This window comes from Rhodamnia argentea, chromosome 1 (assembly GCF_020921035.1).
Source record: "Rhodamnia argentea isolate NSW1041297 chromosome 1, ASM2092103v1, whole genome shotgun sequence".
NCBI classification, from domain to species: Eukaryota; Viridiplantae; Streptophyta; class Magnoliopsida; order Myrtales; family Myrtaceae; genus Rhodamnia; species Rhodamnia argentea.
Genome location: NC_063150.1, coordinates 36,508,565 through 36,529,204, shown reverse-complemented (window position 1 = coordinate 36,529,204; position 20,640 = coordinate 36,508,565). Strand labels below are relative to the sequence as shown.

At 39.5% G+C, this 20,640-nt stretch overlaps 2 protein-coding genes across 2 annotated transcripts in view; one reads left to right on the top strand and one right to left on the bottom strand.

Annotated features, from left to right (window-relative positions):
* Nucleotides 1-2,302: 2,302 nt before the first annotated feature.
* Nucleotides 2,303-3,481, bottom strand: LOC115725980. The gene is made up of 2 exons (XM_048283263.1): nt 2,884-3,481; nt 2,303-2,823 (listed from the first exon to the last, which is right to left on the bottom strand). The coding sequence occupies exons 1-2, from the start codon at nt 3,158-3,160 to the stop codon at nt 2,633-2,635; spliced, it is 468 nt and encodes a 155-aa protein (XP_048139220.1). The 5' UTR covers nt 3,161-3,481; the 3' UTR covers nt 2,303-2,632.
* A 4,904-nt stretch (nt 3,482-8,385) lies between these two features.
* Nucleotides 8,386-20,640, top strand: part of LOC115725972 (putative methyltransferase DDB_G0268948) — a 31,163-nt gene continuing 18,908 nt past the window's right edge. The window contains exons 1-3 of the mRNA XM_048281419.1: nt 8,386-8,535; nt 9,501-10,176; nt 13,502-13,508. Of these exons, the coding sequence (XP_048137376.1) occupies nt 8,386-8,535; nt 9,501-10,130 (780 nt within the window). The 3' untranslated portion in view covers nt 10,131-10,176; nt 13,502-13,508. The remainder of the gene's footprint in view (nt 8,536-9,500; nt 10,177-13,501; nt 13,509-20,640) is intronic.

The following is a 20,640-nucleotide window of genomic DNA, read 5'->3' as shown; positions in this document are numbered from 1 at the left end:
TCGGTGGCTAGGGAATAAATTTGGAACAAAAAAAAAAATCTACATTTTTGTTTTAAAAAAACAAAAAGTAACGATATCATTTTATAGAAACAAGCTCAGCGTAACCCATCCCAACTCAGTACCTGACCCGCATATACTTAAGTCGTCTAGTCGGGTTGTTTTAACTCTCTCTCTCTCTCTCTCTCTCTCTCTCTCTCTCTCTTTGAAGACCATTTATACTTTTAGCTTCCTTAGTATACTTGTCATCAAAATAATATCAAGATAGAATCAAAATAATAGATTTGATTTTTTTTTAAATTTCTATATTAAGATTTTTCTTTTAGCACTCTCGGATACATGTTACAGAAAACACACCAAAAAATTTGTATGCAACATGAAAGAAATTACAACAACAAAAGAATATTTAAATTCACATTCAAATGCTTTGTATGTGAATTATGTTAACACTTAAAATTTATCAAGTCCTGTTTTTTGTTTATCAAAGGGGGTGTGGAGGAAGTTGACGAGGATCGATTTTTGGATTGAATTTTTAAATATTATATTTTGATTATTATAGTGCTTTGTTAGAGTTCTTGGGAGTGTAGGTGAAAAGGGAAGAGCGAAAAAAAAAAAATCCAAAATCTGACCCGAACCGGCCCTACTCAACCCAAATCGTCAAACTACCCGAAATCGTTTACTCATAATTTGACCCGAATAGAAAAAACCTGAAAATTTCGAATCCGGTCGGGCCGGTTAAGGTACTTTTGACACCCATACTAACTATTATGTTGGATTTTTTGAGGCCATGTTAGAATATCTAGATCAGTTAAATCCTTGTGAAAGTTTAGTTTTATCAAAACATGAACTGTTAAGTCTCCACCAACATTTTTATAATTAAGTGAAAAATTTGGGAATAAATTTTTTTAGGGTCGTACCAAACGCATTTCTATTGTTTTTCTAGTTTGGGAATAGAATTTATGGTAGTTACTGAACGCGTTATTATGCTCAGAAACTCGTTCAGAAAATAGTAATAGAATAAACTATTTCTGAACACAAATTATTCTCGAGAGCAGAAGTGTCACCACACCAAAGTCACCCTTATTGTACCGAAGGTAACATTTCGCAAAGCTTGACTTGGCGGCTCGAGCAACAAATTAGGTAAAAATACCGGCAGATAATCTGCCATTTTTCTATGATCTGCATAATCTATACAACTTGTAATTTCACTGCCTCGAGTTAAAAAATAAAAAAAAAACAATCTTCCCAACTCCGCAATTTTCAACCTTTTGGCGCGCCATATTTTTTTTATTCTTCAAATGAATGCAAGCTGATGAGGTACACTCAAACTCAAAGGTGCAAAAATCTTTCCCATTCATTTGAAAAGATATGGACTTATTCTACAGAACCTCTGTTCATTTTAGAGATCCTCCTGCGCAAGAACAGCTCGAAGATGGCATTTTATTTGCGGAAATAGTTCGTTCGGCGAGCGGCAGAAAATTTTTTTCCCATAAGAAATGATAGTCGATTATTTTCCAATGGAAAATCTCAATTAAAGTAACACAATATAAGCAAAACCTCACGAGAAATAGAAGTCAATTACCAAGACATGCATAAGATTGGGCTAGCAATACAAAAATGAAACAAATTGACCCACTTAACCCGTTTTGACAAAGACAATTAGAAATGCCAAACGGATGGGTCGGGTTGGTTTTAGGTTGGGTCGATTGTGGTCCTACTCATATTGACTCACTTAATCTGTTTTGACCCATTTTCATATAGTACAAATTTAACGATTCATACCCGATTCATACCTAGTCCATATTTGATCCGATCCGTATTACTTAAATATTGCATTTGAGTCAAACTGCATTTGTGTTGGCAACAAATTCACCATCATCGAGCTCAACCTGATAAGCATCATCAAGCAAACATCATCTTTAACTCATCATTAAACCTCACGAGAAATAAGTCAATCAATGTGGTGGAACGAGACCGATAAGTTAGATAAGCGGATGGGTTAAAAACTTAAAGTCCTTTGATTCAAATTGATTCCCAGTGACCAATATTGGGCTAGCAATGCAAAGGGAAAAGCAAGTGAAAAAAGAGTCTCATGCAAGCCTAAATTCTCTAGCTAAGATAAAAAACCAACAACCTCTTTAACATATTTGAACTTTGCAACTTAGAGAAAAGGCAATAATAAAAATTTCACGATTGAGGATGATGGCATTTTACGAGACATGCATAAGAGTTCCAACTAATCATGATGGAGCCTGCACGCACCTTGCTAATGCCAACGTTAAACGAGAAAGTCATCCCAGAAAGCTGAGAGTTCTATTTCCAAGTGATCATCCTCGGACAACTTTTATACAACGTATGATCTGTTTGAACTTTGAAATGGGCTGTTTGTTACTACGACTTACAAAATTCTCTTTATAGCATGTGTACATAACGAGCAAAAAGTTCGAAAAATTGACAAACCTCAAGTGATGGAATTCACTCATCTTCTCGCGGAATATGTCGCCGAATTCGAGAAATCTCCTCTTCCATGTCCCGGTGCGTATCTAGATTTGTAATCGGTACTCCTAGTCTAGAGTCGATCGTAATGCTGAAATCGGCAGATTTTTTTTTTTTCCCGTTGATCTAATCATCCCATTCAAGATGCCATCGATGAAGCTAGCGGGATTTCGCTCTCGTGCGATCTAATGGACACATCATGGAACGAGTTGCCATCTTGGTCGTTGTGATCATTTTGGTTCACTACGACGGCCGCTCCGAAATGCACCTGCTTCCCACCATTTCCAGGAGAATCCACATGAGAGCTGCCGACCTTTATGGACCCGGATGCTGCATTATTGTTCCCGATCTTACCCCCGCCAAATCCCCCTCCGCCCCCAACCCCGCCACCCGTTTTGTGGTTCGAGCCGCCATCATCGCCACCACCACAAACAAATCGAAAACCGCATATTCGAGAAATACATCGATAACCACACGTGAGAAGCCAGAATAACCAGGGAAAGCCCACCAAGATCATCCCGGCGTAGAGGAGCCAACTTGAAGATGTGGATTCAGGGAGGCTCATGTACCTTATGAGGAAGCCGCCACCGATGGCCAAGCATAGCAATATGAAGGAAGCAACAAGCCATATGAACGCCCTCCCTGCCCTCGGGTCTCCTATTGGCATTTATGTTGTTCTTCTCGATCGCAGACCCAAAATCAAGATTTCAATAGAGAAGAGAGAGAGAGATCTTCTCTTCGTTGTTGCTATCATCCATGTTCTGGATCATGACTCCAATCCACGAGTCTCTCGACGTGATGTGATCAGATGGATCGAACAAGTTCGGACAAAAATGTTGTTCCAGCTTCTATTGTGGCATGAGATCTGTCGTGCACGAGTTCATGGTCGGAGGGAAGACATGTTCAAGAATTGTTTACGAGAAAAATGGTTAGAGACAAGACATAACCCACAAAACGAGAGAGAGAGAGAGAGAGAGAGAGAGAGAGAGGGTGATTTGTCTTCATCTTATAGGTGGCAGTAATCAACTTGCGGCCTATGTAAAAATATTTAAAAGATCGTAACATTAACGCTACCTCATTAATTGTAGTAATTTGTTCTATCATAATGCACAGTCCTCGGGCTGATCGACAAACCTACGCTACGGTTAAAAGATAATGTTTAAATATAGAGTAAAGTACAAAACAGTCATAAATTTATTGCATTTGTGCCAATTCAATTCTAAACCTTCTTATTATGCCAATTTAGTCATAACCCTTTTGCGTTTGTGCCAATTGAATCCATTATGAAAATCACCGACGTGGATACCAGTCGTCTTACGTGACACGGCCAGCCTGACATTGACATTTGCAAATCAATTTTTAATATATTTTTAATTTTTTTTGGTTTTTTCTTTTTATTTTTTTACTCTATTTTTTTTTTTAAAGATTGAGGACTGGTGAGACTTGGCGGTCGACCCCTTTGGTCCCTGGCGAGGGCCAGAGGCCTAAAAAAAAACTAAAGCAAAGAAAAAGAGAAATAAGAAAAAAACTAAAAAGTTATTAAAAATAAAAAAATTATATAAATTAAAAATTATTTAAAAATGTCCACGTCAGTCATCACGACCCGAACCCCGCGAGCTCATCGACATCCCACCTGGCCACACTTATGTACAGTTCTCCAGGATCCAAAGGCCAACAAATTCATGCAGAAGCAAAAACAAATCCCCGTACATAAACAATTAACATCACGATGACTTGGGACGGTAAAAACAAACTTATATACATATCCACACGTTCTATACAATTTTCCAAATCTACGGCTTCGGAGGCCACTGTACAAGCCTATGACCACTAAAACAAAAAGATTACGTGGTCGAAGCCTACTATACATCCCAAATAAAACAGCCAGCAAAAGTCAAAAGGCCAACTACCCTAGGCCTCGTTCTCGCTATCCGGTACTATATCATCTCTCGCCTCCAGCTCATCCTCGTCAAGCTCAGGTGGCTGTTCCGCATCCGATGGCTCTACAACCTCCCATCTTCTCCCGGTACCATGACATTAGGGAATACCGAATCTCCTGGGCAGAACACTCATGGCTGAGGCGGGTGGTCCGAAAAACAACGAACCCACGACGGGGTGAGATAAAATCTCAGTAAGCTAGCCCCTAATCCTAGATTAGGACTCTAGTGCCTCCAGACACATTTTTCAGTGAACAATTTCCAATAATTCTTCTTTCTTCCCAAAATTCCACAATTTAATTCCAGAAAATTCCGTTCTTTCTCCGAAAATTCTCACACCTTCTCCAATATTCTACGTTACTCCCGTTTCAGCGTTCCATGCCTCAGTCTAACAATAAAATATTCTACGTGCTCCCGGGGCCCTTTTTAGCACACCAGGCCATAATATAAATGTCCACCTTACTCCAAAAATTTCCACGTTACCCCGAAAATATTCCACGGCTCTCCGAAAATATTCCACGTTACTCCGGAAGTATTTCACGTTACTCCGGAAGTATTTCACGTCGTTCCAGAATATTCCACGTTACTCCGGAAATATTCCACGTTACACCAGAATATTCCACGTTACTCCAGAAATATTCCACGTTACTCCACCGCCATCAAATAAGTTCATAACATTGAGCCTCGGACCTTTATGGAACACGGCTTTATATATATACCAGGGTCTCAGACACAAAGGAATAAGACCCACGGATCTCGGTCTCGGACACATAGGAACACGACCGGATCAAGTCTCGGACAATTAGTCGAACACGACTCACTTTGGTCTCGGACGACTTAATTGAACACGACTTTCTTACTTTCTCGGTCTCGAGACAATCGACGAATACGGCTCACTTTGGCCTCGGACGACTTGATTGAATGCGACCCTCACATTTCCTCGGTCTCGGACAATCAGACGAATACGGCTCACTTTGGCCTCAGACGACTTGATTGAATACGACCCTCACATTTCCTCGGTCTCGGACAATCAGACGAATACGGCTCACTTTGGCCTCGAACGACTTGATTGAATACGACCTTATCATTTTCTTAGAATAGTTCGGGACCACGTGATTCACTCACGTTAGAGAATTAATAATTCGGGATCACCCGATTAATCCACACTAAACCAAATATTAATTCATACTACCCGATCAATTAACACTACCATAGTATCCAATCCACGTCATGCGACCATATTACGCTAACGTAGCAATTTATAAATCACGTACCATTAAAATTATACTAACGTGGAAATTTATCACGGCCGAACCATAATAATTTTCTAACATATAAAATAATTCTACTATAGTACTAAACTATAGTACTAATGCCACATTTATTTAGTACCATGGCATAACAACTTTATATCACATAAAAGTAACCCTAGTTAATATATTAACTAACCATGGTTCAAAAATTAACTAGAGTCAAATACTAACCTAACCTTGGTTAAACAATAGCATAAAGTAACTCTAGTTAGGGCATAAAGTAACCATAGTTAAACTTTGACCACTATTATCTTCTTGACTTTACTATTCATGCAAGAACAAGCTTTCTCTCTCCTCCAAATATTCATTCTCGGCCAAGGCATAAAAATGGCCAAAAACAACCAATTTTTCACCCAAATCTACCAAATCTCAAGTCCATTAGCATCCTAGATACCTAATATAAGGTTAGGGACCAACTTACCACTATTTTAGCAAGTTTTCCGGCGAGAAACCAAGAAAAATTTTGACCCTAATCCGGCGGCTCCGGCAACTCCTCTTGACCGGCTTTAACCCACGGAAATCCGGCGACTCCGAGTAGCTCACGGCGGTAGTCGAGCTCCGGCGGTTCAAGGCGACACCGGCGATTGTTTGAAGAATTTTCGATGAGGGAGAGAATGAGCAAGGGTGAGTTCGGCCAAGAGAGGGAGTGAGCTAGAGAGAGAAAGGGGTCTTGAAAAATGAAGAAGAAGAAAGCCAAAATAATTAATATAGGTTAAAATAATTATTGGGTGGGATATTTTGGTGTCTTGAAAGTCAAGAGGGACAAATTGGTGATTTTCTCCACCAAAAATAGTCAAAATTCGGCCAAGGGGTAAAATGACCAAAATACCCTTCGTTCCAAGTTAAAAATGGGGTATTTTTCGAGGGTAAATGGGTCCTTTCCCATATCCAGTCCAAATCTATTTTTCCTGAACCTCTTTGGGGCGAACCGCGAAGGAATTGCACCCAGGATGAGGAAACGTCCAAAATTTTTATTTTTTTGAAGCCCCCGAAGGTCCGACCTGCCGGATTACGGGATGTCACATCGGCGCTGGTTGGGCTACATAAGACGACAAGTATCCACATTAGCTATTTCCAGCCAAAATTGACCGAATGGATTCAATTGGCACAATTAAAAAGTTTATGACTGAATCGACATCAATACAATATATTTATAACTTTTTTTTTACACTTTTCCCTTTAAATATATGGTCATTTTAAGCATATGATCGTAAATTGTTAGAAGACTGCGAAGATGAGTGACTTATAGATGCTTGATTATCGTATTGATTTCAAATTGCGAAGTTAGAAATAATGACTCATTACTTTGCATATTACACTTTTCTTCATCTATAATCATATATATCATTATGGTCTATTCAAATTTAGGCATAATTTTTCGTGGATTACTCTAATGAGGTTGGATAACCGTTGGATTTGTTAAACTAAAAGTAGAGATGAAAGCACGTCCTTATAGGGAATTCTTGCATAAAATCTTTGAGATCGAAGTTAACATTGGATTTTTCTTTAAAATGTTTTATCTTCTTGTAGTTGATATGGAATTGAGCACCTTTTGTGCTCAACTGATTTGTGTGACCTACCTCATAATTTGGGTGCCTAGTAAAGCCACTAAAGTTGACGGCTCACATGAATCAGGCACGCCCAATAACTTCAAAATGTAAAAATTCGACAAATATAAGCAGATCGGATGTCTCGTGTTGGCACATGTCTAGCTACCACAATTATACGTGCCTTTTTCCGAAGATGTCAAAACTCTTTTGTACGTATAGATACGTGTCAATACATTCCTTAACTAATTGGAAATAGGATTTCCCCGCTTAATGGATAGCTATTTGTTGCCAATGAGGAATTTTTGCTCATTGGAAACCATAAATTGTAGGAATGCTTGTAAAAAGAAGGGATGAAAAAATCCATCTTCTTATTTCCAAGAACTGTGGTCATATGATACCGTGGATTAGTTTTCGTACATAGGGCTAATCTAGCTATTCAATCGAAGAGGTGGGGACTACGACTTTTGAGATTTGTCAGGAGTTGCTTTAACGCCATTGGCCTAGCCCCATGGATTGCGTTGAGCTATAACCAAAACGCTCAGTTTTTCCGGAGGACATGTTACAATACTCTTCATACTTATCTTTCAAAAGAAAATCAGTCATCTCTATTTAAACGAGATAAATTGACCAAATGTATCATCTTTTAGGTCAAGAAACGTCATGATCCATTTTCCCCCCAATAATCTCGACGGACGTGGGCACCTTGAATTAAATAATTGAGTAAGAGAATTCATATCCTCCCCCAAATGATTAGTTTTAATGCACTCAACAATTGTCATTTGAACGAGTACCGTAGAGCTACTGGAAAGAAAGATAAGAAAAAGAAACAACTTGTACTTTATAGCTGGCAAGCTTCAACAGGGGAACGTACCATTCAAGCAAAGTCAATCATATGTTCCATTTCTCCTAAGTTTTCACATATTCAAAACCCCATTGAGTTAGCGAATAGAGTATTCTTCCTGGGCATGTCAAGTTTGGTTTTGCTTGCTCCACTGTGCAAACGCCGAAGTTTCGTATGTTGGCCGCTCCAAATTTCGTTAGTAATTGTCGCGGCTGTCATATGCTGGCTCGAATCCTGTTTGAGAAGTTCGTATGGCCGGGCTGTTCGATAAGCAAGCAGAGATATACGCGGATGCGAGGCCGACATATCCGAGGGAGTGGTACCAAAAGCTGGCTGCTCTCACCCCCCGCCAGGCCTTGGCTTGGGACGTTGGCACGGGCAATGGTCAAGCTGCTCTTGGGGTTCTCTCTCTCTCTCCCTCTCTTCTAGCGCGAATTTGAATGATTTTGGGGTGGGTTTGGCTAGGGGAAAACTCTGTGATGAAGGATTATTTTATAGGACGGTTAGTTTTCCTATGTGTTGGTGATATGTGAGTGAAAATGCTTTTTGGTGTTTGGATCTCATTTGGAAAATGATTCAATTCCATGACTTTATTTGAGACAATTTTTTTTAAAGTTTTTAAATATTTTTATTTTTATTTTGTTTTTCTTTTGATTTTTTCCTTCTTTCTCGACTTGTGGCCAACCATGGCGACGGCCGGTGCCAGCCACAGGTGAGGACAAGCTCGCCCGAGATTGGTGAGCTCGAGGCCTTGGTAGAGGCCGGCAAGTAGTGGCAAGCTAGCAAGGCCGAGCCTTGGGCGAGCTCGTCGTCGTTTGTGGCCGACTATTGGCCGAGAAAGAAGCAAAAAAGAAAAGAAAAAGAAAAGAAAAAGAAAAATTTAAAAAGTTGAAAAATAAAACATAACTATTAATATTGAAAAATCCGAGGGGTGCAATTGTGGAAGTGTTTTCACCTCTTTAAATTTAGGAATTCACTTTCCTAATTTTATACATAAATGTTCCATTGATCGATTTTTTTTTTCAATGACCAGTCATTTTCACCGAACCAAACAACTGAAAGTCCGGAAAACTAATTCCTAGAAAACACTTTTCCTCAAATGAACACACCAATTTAAGCTAAAACTTTGTGATTTTATGTTAAGCTAGATGAAATTTTTTCATTTCCACCTTTATGTTCATTAACAGCTAGCTACACAACCAACAATAAAAAGCCTATTACTGTATGCAGACCATTATACTGTTTTGTTCTAAGAAAACATACTATTGCGTCCTGGTAAAGTCGAACTCGATATGCCCCGGAATACAAATTTGTGTCGCTCCTTAGCAATGAGTTCCCTTTACTTCATTTTCCTTGCCAAATGTAGGTCGCGGAACATTATCAGCAAGTGATTGCCACGGACGTGAGCGAGTCGCAGCTAAATTTTGCCATCCCGCATTCCCGGGTTCGGTACATTCACACTCCGCCATCCACCTCTGATGATGAATTGTTAGCCATGATTGGTGGTGAGAACTCTATTGACCTAATCACTGTGGCTCAAGCCATACATTGGTTAGACCTCCCCAAATTCTACTCCCTCGTGAACCGTGCCCTTCGCAAGCCGGGAGGTGTGATTGCGGCTTGGGGATATCAAGCCATCCAAGTCGGCCCTACCTTCGACCCGATACTGGAAAAATTCCTTGACGCGACGCTTCCGTATTGGAATCCTAACATCAGGTACTTGTTCGACCAGTACAAGACGTTGCCGTTCCCTTTCGAGAGTGTCGGTTTGGGATCCGAGGGGAACCCGGTGGCGCTCGACATACCAAAGGAGGTTTCTTTTGAGGGAGTCCTGGGGATCTTGAGGTCGTGGTCCGCGGTGACGACGGCGAAAGAACAGGGAGTGGAGTTGTTGAGTGCGGGGGCTGTTAGGGAATTTGAGAGGGCTTGGGGTGGGACGAAGCTGGCGAGGAATGTGGTCTATAAAGCCTTTATGCTTGCAGGGAAAGTGAAGTAAGTGATGTTCCTTGTATGATTGGGAAGGGCATGTTTGCAAATTGCTTCAAATAATAAGGCCACTTCACATTGTTTATTAATACTAGCTAGTTCTTTTATCATTTTCTATTTTACTCACCCATTTCTTTGAAGGCAAAAGTACACCTTAAGTATTAAAATTTGTGTACGATGTTTACTTTGGTGTTAATATATTTTTTTGGATCACTTAAGTGTCAATTTTATTGAAAAATGATTATTTAAGTGCCAACTTTGGCAAGATCGCCAGAATTTCTTGTATTGACACTAAAATGATCGTTTTTTCTTTGATTTAGCACTAAAGTGATCATTTTTTGGATCACTTTAAGTGCCTTTTTTAAAAAAAAAAAAAAATCATTATTTAAGTGTCAACTACGGTGAGGTCATCAGAATTTATCGCTATTGGCACTAAAGTGATCGTTTTTCCTCCAATTTGGCATTTGACATTTAAAAATAATAAAAATAAATAATGGCATCAAAGTGAGTGTCGTACACATATATTGATACTTAAGGTATCCTTATGCCTTTCACTGAGGTTGGAATAAAGCTGATGCTATACTAGTTGGGGTGTCAAGGGATCGGATTAGGTATCAATGTGTCAAGCTGAGTCAATGAGCATTGAAATTGCAAGGACGGTATTTTACGGAGTTAGTAGTGTTAATCGGGTTCGAATTTCAGTCAATGATTTCGCCATGTTTCAAAATGTTATGGATGTAGTGGATCGAATCTATGTACCAAAATCAACAGTTTGGCAGATGTGAGCACAAAGTATTTGGTTATTAAGTAAATGTGAAAACAAAAAAGTTTGCAGGTGCTATGCTAGCTGTATGGGTTCTTTTTTATGAGCTTAGCTGTATGTATTGGCTAAGTCAAATTAGATGGGCGCTCAGGTTTTCTTTTATGAATGATAAACTAGGAACAAGTCCTAAAGATCAGTGGGACTAGCCCACAGGTAGGAACGAAAGGTAAAAGTGCATACAAAGGTTTGAGGTACACCAAAGAAAGGAGATTAAGACGGAGAGAGAAAGAGATCAAGTTGAAGACCGTGTATTGTAAGAGCATTCTGTTCGAATTAGTAATACCGTCTTCATGTCACTTTTTCTGCAGATTAGATCAAATTTAACCTCATTATAAAGTGCTTTGCATATCATGATTGTCTGGTGTTGCCACCATTATGGTCATGCCAAAAAAAAACCCGATAAGTGGAATTCAAGCAACGCCATGAAAGACAACGTCTTCGAAGCCAAGTTTCTTTATACAACACTATAAGACCATAAGCATACTATATGAAAGGTTATAAATGTAGGATTTTCCAAATGATACGATTAATTGGTGATTTCATTTATTGCACAACCTGTATTTATGTTGGGGAATTTATCCCTCTAGAGTGAATGAGAAGGAAATGTGGGAGTCCCACATAGGATGAGAGGTAGATGGGAGATGGGTTTATTAAGTGGAACCTCACAAATGGGTTTGGGCCCCAAGGGGCACCCCACTTTTGTGGAGGAGGGAGGACCTACGAAAATGGATTTCGGCCCACGTGCGGGCCGCCGCCGCCGGGCGTCGGGGCTTCTTATATTTCATTTTTTATATTTTTATTTTTTGCCCATCAGTCTTTTATTTTTTGCCGAACGGACACATAGCCGAACAGAATTGTCTAGAAATTTCTGGACATTCGTCCCCGAACGAACAGTTGCAATTGTTCGGAAATTTCTGGACGTTCGTCCGTGAACGAACAGTTGCAATTGTTTGGAGAATAACGAGCAAATACAATTGTTCGTAAGGAGTCGGTCGGTTATGAAAAACTACCGCCCGAATTCAAGCTTCGTGACTCTTCGTGGCTTTTCGTTCTTCCAAAAATAAATAGTCCTCGAATAGGCCATTTCGGGACATGTTTTCTTTCTTCTGAGCATAGATTTCGGTTTCCTCAAAATCTTGCATGCCTGTTTTCCCCTTATACATTCCGTGCGATAATCCCGCAAAGTTACGTTCGTTGGAGTCCTTTGAAGAAGTACCGCTTCGGAGGAACGCGATCCGTTCTATCCCGGGAGACAATTGTCCAACGTCCTCGGGTACGAAATTCGTCCGAATTGAGGGGACAAGTTTGTCATAAGGAGACAGCGACATTCGTTGGGCTCGGATCAATCTTCTGCATACTCGTTTAACATTAGCTAAAGGTTAGTCTTTCAATCTTATTTTCTGTTTATACGAACTTAGACGACAACAATCTTAAGACAAACTCGTGGTTCGTTCATTCATGATCATTGTGCTTAGTTCGTATAATATTTTTATTGAAAGTATTCTGTTCAACCGTTAATGTATCGTGTACATGCTTATTGTATGATATTCTATTGCATCGTTCAATATCAATCTATCTGTTTTTCATTCATGCTTCGACGTATACTTCCTAATTAGATTGATCTTCGTTCCGGTGTATCTCTGTTCTCGTGCACTTAACATATTTAATAGTCCATTGTCACTTAGTTCATTTCTTGCCGAGCAACTATCATAATCACGGTATTATTTTTTCTGTTTTGTACCGAGACTGTTTTTCTATTTTGTGCCGAGACTGTTGCTTGTTTATTTTGTTAGTACTCGTTTGTGCTTTATAATTATCATTCTGTGATTTGTTGTGGTCACTGTATAATAGATATGGCTTCGACTTCGATTTTGGTCAACCCTATTCCGAATCACGGAGAAAAGCCAGAAAAGTTCAATGGTATAGATTTCAAGAGATGGCAACAAAAAATGTTGTTTTATCTTACGACATTGAACTTGGCAAGGTTCCTCAATGAGGATGCTCCTAAGTTGGATGAAGGAGAGGTAGACAAGGAAAGGTTTGCTGCGGTAGACGCATGGAAGCATTCTGATTTCCTATGTCGCAATTATGTCCTCAACGGTCTGGATAATACTCTCTATAACGTCTATAGTCCACTAAAAACGGCTAAGGGGTTATGGGATAGTCTGGACAAGAAATATAAAACTGAAGATGTCGGACTGAAGAAATTCATTGTCGGTAAATTTCTGGACTTCAAGATGGTTGATTCAAAGACCGTCTTAAGTCGGGTTCAAGAGCTTCAAGTGATTATGCATGATATTCATGCTGAAGGAATGACTCTAAGTGAGTCATTTCAAGTGGCTGCCTTCATTGAAAAACTGCCACCATCTTGAAGAGATTTCAAAAATTATCTCAAACATAAGAGAAAGGAGTTGTCACTTGAAGACTTGATTGTTCGGTTGAGGATAGAGGAAGATAATAGATCTTCCGAGAAGAAAGTTGGAAAAAATCTGGAGGTCTCAAGGGCCAATGTTGTTGAAGAAAGATCGAATCCCAACAAGAAAAGGAAAATGCATGGCAAGTCCGGAGAGGGATTCACCCAAGGTCTAAAAAAGTTTGTTGGCAAATGCTTTAATTGTGGAAAATCTGGACATCGAGCCAAAGATTGCAGAGCCAAGAAAAGACAGAAAACTCGGGCAAATGTGGTAGAAGAGATTTCCAATGGTGTTGACGATATCAATCTGATTGCTATGATATCCGAGTGTAATATGGTGGGAAACCCCAAAGAGTGGTGGATTGATACTGGAGCAACTCGTCATATCTGTGCGAATGGATCGATGTTCTCGTCCTACACAACCGTGGGGGGTGATGAAAAACTCTATATGGGTAATTCATCAACCTCTAAGGTTGAAGGTGTTGGAAAGATTGCTCTGAAGATGACATCTGGAAAGATTGTGACACTAAATAATGTTCTGCATGTGCCGGATGTTCGCAAGAATTTAGTATCTGGATCTCTCCTTAGTAAGAATGGCTTCAAGTTGGTTTTTGTATCTAATAAGGTTGTACTCTCCAAAAATGAGATGTATGTAGGAAAGGGTTATCTGAGTGATGGTTTGTTCAAGTTGAATGTAATGACTGTTGTAACCAAAGATGATATGAATAAAGCTGCTTTTACTTATGTGCTTGAGTCTCCTAATATTTGGCATGCTAGACTAGGACACGTTAACTATAAGTCGATAAAGAAATTAATTAGTATGGGACTATTGCCGAAGTTTGATTGTCCAAGTGAAAAATGTCAAGTGTGTGTTGAATCTAAGTTTTCTAAGCCTCCTTTCTATTACGTAGATAATAGAGTTACAGAACCTTTAGATCTAATACAAACAGATATTTGTGATATGAAAGCAATACCTTCTAGAGGTGGTAAGAAATACTTTATCACGTTCATAGATGATTGTTCGAGATATTACTATATCTATCTACTTAGTAGTAAGGATGAAGCCGTGAATGCTTTTAGAATTTATAAATCTGAAGTTGAAAATCAGTTGAATAAGAAAATAAAAGTGTTAAGAAGTGATAGAGGAGGTGAATATGAATTTCCTTTTGAGGAAATTTGTACCGAGTTTGGTATCGTTCACCAAACTACCGCCCCTTATACACCGCAATCGAATGGTGTGGCAGAAAGAAAAAATCGATCCTTAAAGGAAACAATGAATGCATTGTTGAACAGCTACAGTTTACCGCAGAATTTATGGGGGGAAGCTGTCTTGACAGCAAATTTTATTTTAAATAGAGTACCCCACAAAAGGACAAAACAAACTCCCTATGAGAAATGGAAATGCAGAATGCCTAACTTGAATTATCTTAAAGTGTGGGGGTGTTTAGCTAAGGTTGCGGTTCCTAAGCCTAAAAAGGTTAAAATAAGACCGAAAACTGTTGATTGTATTTTTATCGGATAAGCTCAGAATAGCAATGCATATCGTTTTCTTGTTCACAAATCAGAGATCCCAGATATACATGTTAATACGATCATTGAATCAAGGGGCGCTTCGTTCTTTGAAAATATATTTCCGTATAACATAGTATATGAGCCAATTGAAAATAATAAGAGATCTCGAGATACTACATCTAGAAGTGATCCAATGGAGGATGAACCTAGACGTAGTAAAAGGCAAAGGACTTCTACGTCTTTTGGACCCGAGTTTCTGACATATTTGTTAGAGAATGAACCTCGGACATATAAGGAAGCTGTGACATCTCCAGAAGCCTCGCTCCGGAAAGAAGCTATCAATAGTGAAGTTGAATCCATCTTGTCAAACCATACTTGGGAATTAGTTGACCTTCCTCCTGGCAATAAGCCATTACAATGTAAGTGGATATTTAAGAGGAAAATGAAAGCAGATGGTACTATTGATAAGTATAAGGCTAGGCTTGTCGTAAAAGGTTACGCACAACATGAAGGTCTGGATTATTTTGACACTTATTCACCTGTCACGAGAATTACATCTATACAGATGTTAATTGCTATAGCAGCCTTGTATAGACTTGAAATTCATCAAATGGATGTCAAAACAGCTTTTCTAAATGAGGATCCGGAAGAAGAAATATATTTACAGCAACTTGAAGGGGTCATTGTTCAGGGATAAGAGAATAAAGTATGTTGGCTTATCAAGTCACTATATGGCTTGAAACAAGCACCAAAACAATGGCACGGTAAATTCGACCAAGTTATGTTGTCGAATGGTTTCAAAATTAATGAGTGTGATAAATGTGTATACGTTAAGAACACTCATAATAGCTTTGCCATCTTATGTCTATATGTAGACGACTTGCTTATAATGGGCAGTGATAGTGAGATTGTCAAGAAGATCAAATGCTTGCTCGCAAGTAAATTTGATATGAAAGATATGGGGATCGCTGTTGACGCCTAAATTTTGACTAATCTATTTTTTGCATAAAAATTATAAAAAATCATCTCACATATTTATTTTTAGCGTACATTGCTGTTGACGCCTAAATTTTGACTAATCTATTTTTTGCATAAAAATTAGAACTAATTTTAGTTCTAAATAAAAATCATCTCACATATTTATTTTTAGCGTACATTGCATTGGCATATAATTGGGCAAGCAGAACACTTAATTTAGCATGCGTCTAGACTAGGCACGGGATGGAAAAATACACCGAGAAGATTTGAAACTTCGGGGGCCCGTATTGCAAATACTTGAAACTTCGGGGACTGCATTGCAAATACCAAAAGAAGATGGAGAAAGGAAGATGGTGAAGAGAAGATAATGAAAGGAAGATGGTGAAGAGAAGATAAAGAAGAGAAGATAATGAAAGGAAGATGGTGAAGGGAAGATGAAGAAGAGAAGATGAATATGAAGAAGGGAAGATGAAAATGGAAGGTGAAGAAATGAAGATGAAGAAGAGAAGATGAAAATGGGAAGTGAAGAAGTGAAGATGAAGAATGAAGGATGAAGAACTTTGCCTATAAAAGAGAGCTCTTGAGAAGAGTTTTAGGGGGGGAGTGGAAGAGAATTGAGAGAGTTTTTGAGAGGAATTTTTAGAGAGGAAAAAGAGAGTTATTGAGAAAAAATCAGAAGAGAAAATTCGAGAGTGAAGAAAAGAGTTTTAATCGAGCATCATCTTCGATGAGTCCCGACACATATTTCGCTCCGCGCAACCCAACAACGCCATTGCTTGCCATTTTCGACGACAGTCGCGTTCTTCCAGCTCCGAGATCTTGAAGGGAACTATAACGTGTATGTGAGTAAGATTTTGTGTAATAGAAGGTAATCCTTTCCATCTCGATCTACAAAAATGTAATCGTTTGGTTTGAATATTTGTTTGTCTATTTTAGACATGTCACGTGTTCCAAAGTTTAACATTAGTACATGTTAATTTATTTTTGTAAATACTCGTGATTGGCTGCGTTTTCTTTCTTTCTAAATCATCCATGGTGTATATCGCACAAAGTTCAATGTTTTACATTCTCATAAAAAAGAAGAAAAAACCAAAAAAATTACATCTTTGAATTTCAAGCAAAATCCATCAAAATTGCCAAATCAAATATTTTTCATGAAAATGGTACCGAAAGGGCGTTAGAGTAATCTAGCGTAACCAAGTCCCCGAATTCAAAATCTCCGGTTCGCGGAAATAAGATAGTTTTCTCCCGCTATTTTATTTAGGTTTCTAATCAACCTACCGAAAATGATTAGTGGCGACTCCAAATTCAAAACACATTGCATGTTAATTATTTGAATCTTAAGTTGCGATTTGGTATGGACTTGGGAGAGTCCGAGTTAGGTTAGTTAATTAATTAACCTGATAATCCATTAGCCCGAAACTTAACTTGTCTATTTTTTGAAGGTCGCGACAGCTTGGCGACTCCGTTGGGGACTCAAAGAGGACTTAGGCCAGATAATTTCATGAAAAAGAAATCACTTGATTTGGTAAACTTTGGTTGAATTCTCATTCTTAGGTGTTAAATGTTTTTGCAGATTGGGAGTTATAAGGGGAGGAGTGATCGGCTAACCCTTTGTTTTGCAGGTTTGGTGAATTGGAATTGTGATTTAACTTTTGAATCATTGAAGCGGTGTTTGCCTTTAATTGTTGTGCATGATTTATCGTATTTGCACTACACCGCACACAACCCGTGGACCGGACTCCGGGTCACACTAATAGTTTTAAGATGGTATTTAGATGGTTCTTTAACCTTGGCGGTAAGGTTTCGCTAAAGGTTATCTCATCCGGATCCCGAAAATTTTTCTAAAAAATGGCTCAAGGGTCGTTCTCATACACGTGAGGCTACGATGCATGAGAATTGCCCTTGTCGACCGAACCAAGCCGAAGTGATTGAACCCGACTAGTCATTACTATTGTACGCGAGGCTGCGACTAGTCATGATGATTGCGCGCGAGGCTGCGACATGTCGTTTTGTTCATCATTTCACTTTGCAAAAGCCTTTTGGATAGATAGAATAAGATTTAAACTCACGATTCATGCGCATGTCTTTGTGATTGACATTTTCTTCGTATGAGAGGTAATTTCTTGTCTCTTTTACCCTATTATCTCATTTTTATTTTGAGCTGGTCCATGGTTTAGGAGTATCGTTGTCTTATTTCCAATTTCGCACTTTGCTTCCGTAGCTTTTACAATTTCATCAGTTGTCCTCAATTCTGATTTGGCTTATTCCTGTTGTGCGATTTTTACTAAATTCTACGATCGAGTTTTGAGTAAGTGCCAAACACGAAAGTTGTAGACCTATGTTTCAACTAATATCTTGCAAAATTTCAGAATTAAATTCATAATTTAAGATGGCCCTTCATTTTTTCAACAACATGCGGTTATAACAGTTTTCTGAACGTGATTTTTTTTGGAAAGACACATTAAACTGATTTGATCCGCGCATTTCTAGTCCGATTGACCAACATAAAAGTTGTTCATCATCTTCTCAACTACAAGCTCGTAAAATTTGGACATGTTTTGAGCAACGTACGAATTAATACGAATTTTTTCGTAAAAGCGGACAAACTGAAAATTACATGTATCAATGGGGGTCATAATCACTTTGTTCGTTTGAGTCTAGAGGGATGTCATGGGCCGGCTCGCTATTCTTGCTCCCCGTACTAATTTTGGGTTTGTTACTGTGTACAAGTAATTTATCACGGATCCTCCACATATTACTCGATCGATCGCAAAGAGGATGGCCGACATTAATGCCACTATCAGTCTTGCCCTAGACGAGAAACTTGGCTCATTGACTGAGCGCTTTGAAGGGATGATGTCCCGAAAGATGGAAGAAATGATGGCCGCCTTCACCGCCAAACTTCAATCATCCGCCGCCAGCCCGCCGCTTCCTGCTCTAATTCCTCCTACGGACAACTCCGGTAAAGCCCCGGAAACCGCTCCCTATCAAACAATGCCGCTAGAAGATATGATCACCACAGGCGTGATCTCAAGCATATCGCCCGTAGTCCCAATCCCCCAAGCCAGCCATGTGGCCCCCGGATTGAATGGTGATACGGCCAAGGCGTTGGCCCAAATGGAACAGAGGATCCGAGAGGTCGAGGGGACTCACAACATACCCAGTCGACACATGTCTGTCTTTTCAAAGATCATTGTGCCAGAAAAGTTCAAGATGCCCGACTTTGAGAAGTATGATGGAACTTCCAACCCGGTTCAGCACGTCCAGATGTACCAGGCAAGAATGATAAGCATGCGACCAACGGCCTCTTAATGGTTCGGACTTTCCAGGCTAGTTTAAAAGAAGCTGCCATGAGATGGTATACGGACTACGAAATCTACCGGATGGATGATTGGGAGAAGGCAGCTAATGCTTTCATCAAACATTTCAGCTTTAACTTGGACGTGCTCACCACCTTGATAAGCCGGTTCGGAGCTGAAGGACCTCCAGAGTTGTGATCCAAAGCAAGTGATTATGGATCCGAAGAACAACAATCGTTGGTGTATGATCCAAGACAAAATCAGTCGATCATTGGAATGGCCAGCAAAAGAGGTGGAACCAATCTCGCATGAATACTCCTTTAATTCCATGTATAGTTCCCCTGCGTGGGACATTTTTTACTTTCTAGCTGTCTAGAATTTGTCTAGAGTTAAAGGGCGAATTTTCTCCTATCTTATCAAATGCGTAAGTTCCTTGTTAAGCTAGGCCTGTAGTAAATCAATTTGTGGACGACGCCCCCGAACGCCGATAAAGAGAGATTCCGAATAGCCTTACTTGGGAGAATACAAGTAAAAGGCCAAGCGGGCTCAAAGATGGGTAACTCCGTATCGTCCCAATTGGCTCTCAGTTGTTTCAAACTCTAAATTAAGCTTATTTTATTCTTAACAGGGGATTGCCAACTGCTTTGAGAACAATATAACAAAAAGCGAACCACCAATGGACGCCAACAACACCACAGCCTAGTGGTTGGGGGAATGACAGTGGTCCGAAGCGTCCCAGGATCGATCCCGGGATTTGGCATCAATGTACAAAGATTAATAATTTTTTTTTTCTTGGCGAGTCAATACCGATTGAAGTTTTGGCCCAGATGGTTACGAAACCTGGAGAGATAACATCTCGGACATACAATCCGATCCAGATGAATCGATCTTTTCAAATTCAAAGTTCGCAAGGAATACATACAAGGGTAAAGCGGTATCGTTTCAACTCTTTTAGAACATGAGGACTTACATTGACGCTTTCCCTTTTGATTTTTACAGGGGTCACTGCCTTTCCAGATAGGGAAGTATCCATTCTCCCCGAAAAATTAATGAAATAAGAAATTCCTGGAGCTTTTGACAATCTCATGTCTCGAACCAGATAATGAAGTTTTGCAACTCATTTGCATGAGCAGGGGCAACTCCCAATCCACGCCCCTAAGAAGTTTCTTATGTGCTAGCGAATTCTGTCCACCAAGATAAAAAGTTGCTGCATTTTATATGCTAAAAAACACTCATACATTGCATAGTTTGCGCATGACAGTTCCTCATGTTTAATTTACCAACTACGAATAAGGAACATGAACTACATAAGATACATCGAATGTATGGAATGGGGCAGGGCATGATGATGAAAGGCAATCCTTTCCCAAACACGTCCCATTTTTTCAGGAGAGTTGAACAGTGGCTAAGTTCCGCATTTCACAAGGTAAAAGGTTTTCTCGCAAAAGGTACGATAGCCGAAATGACAGAGGCATTCAGTTCTCTATCCCAA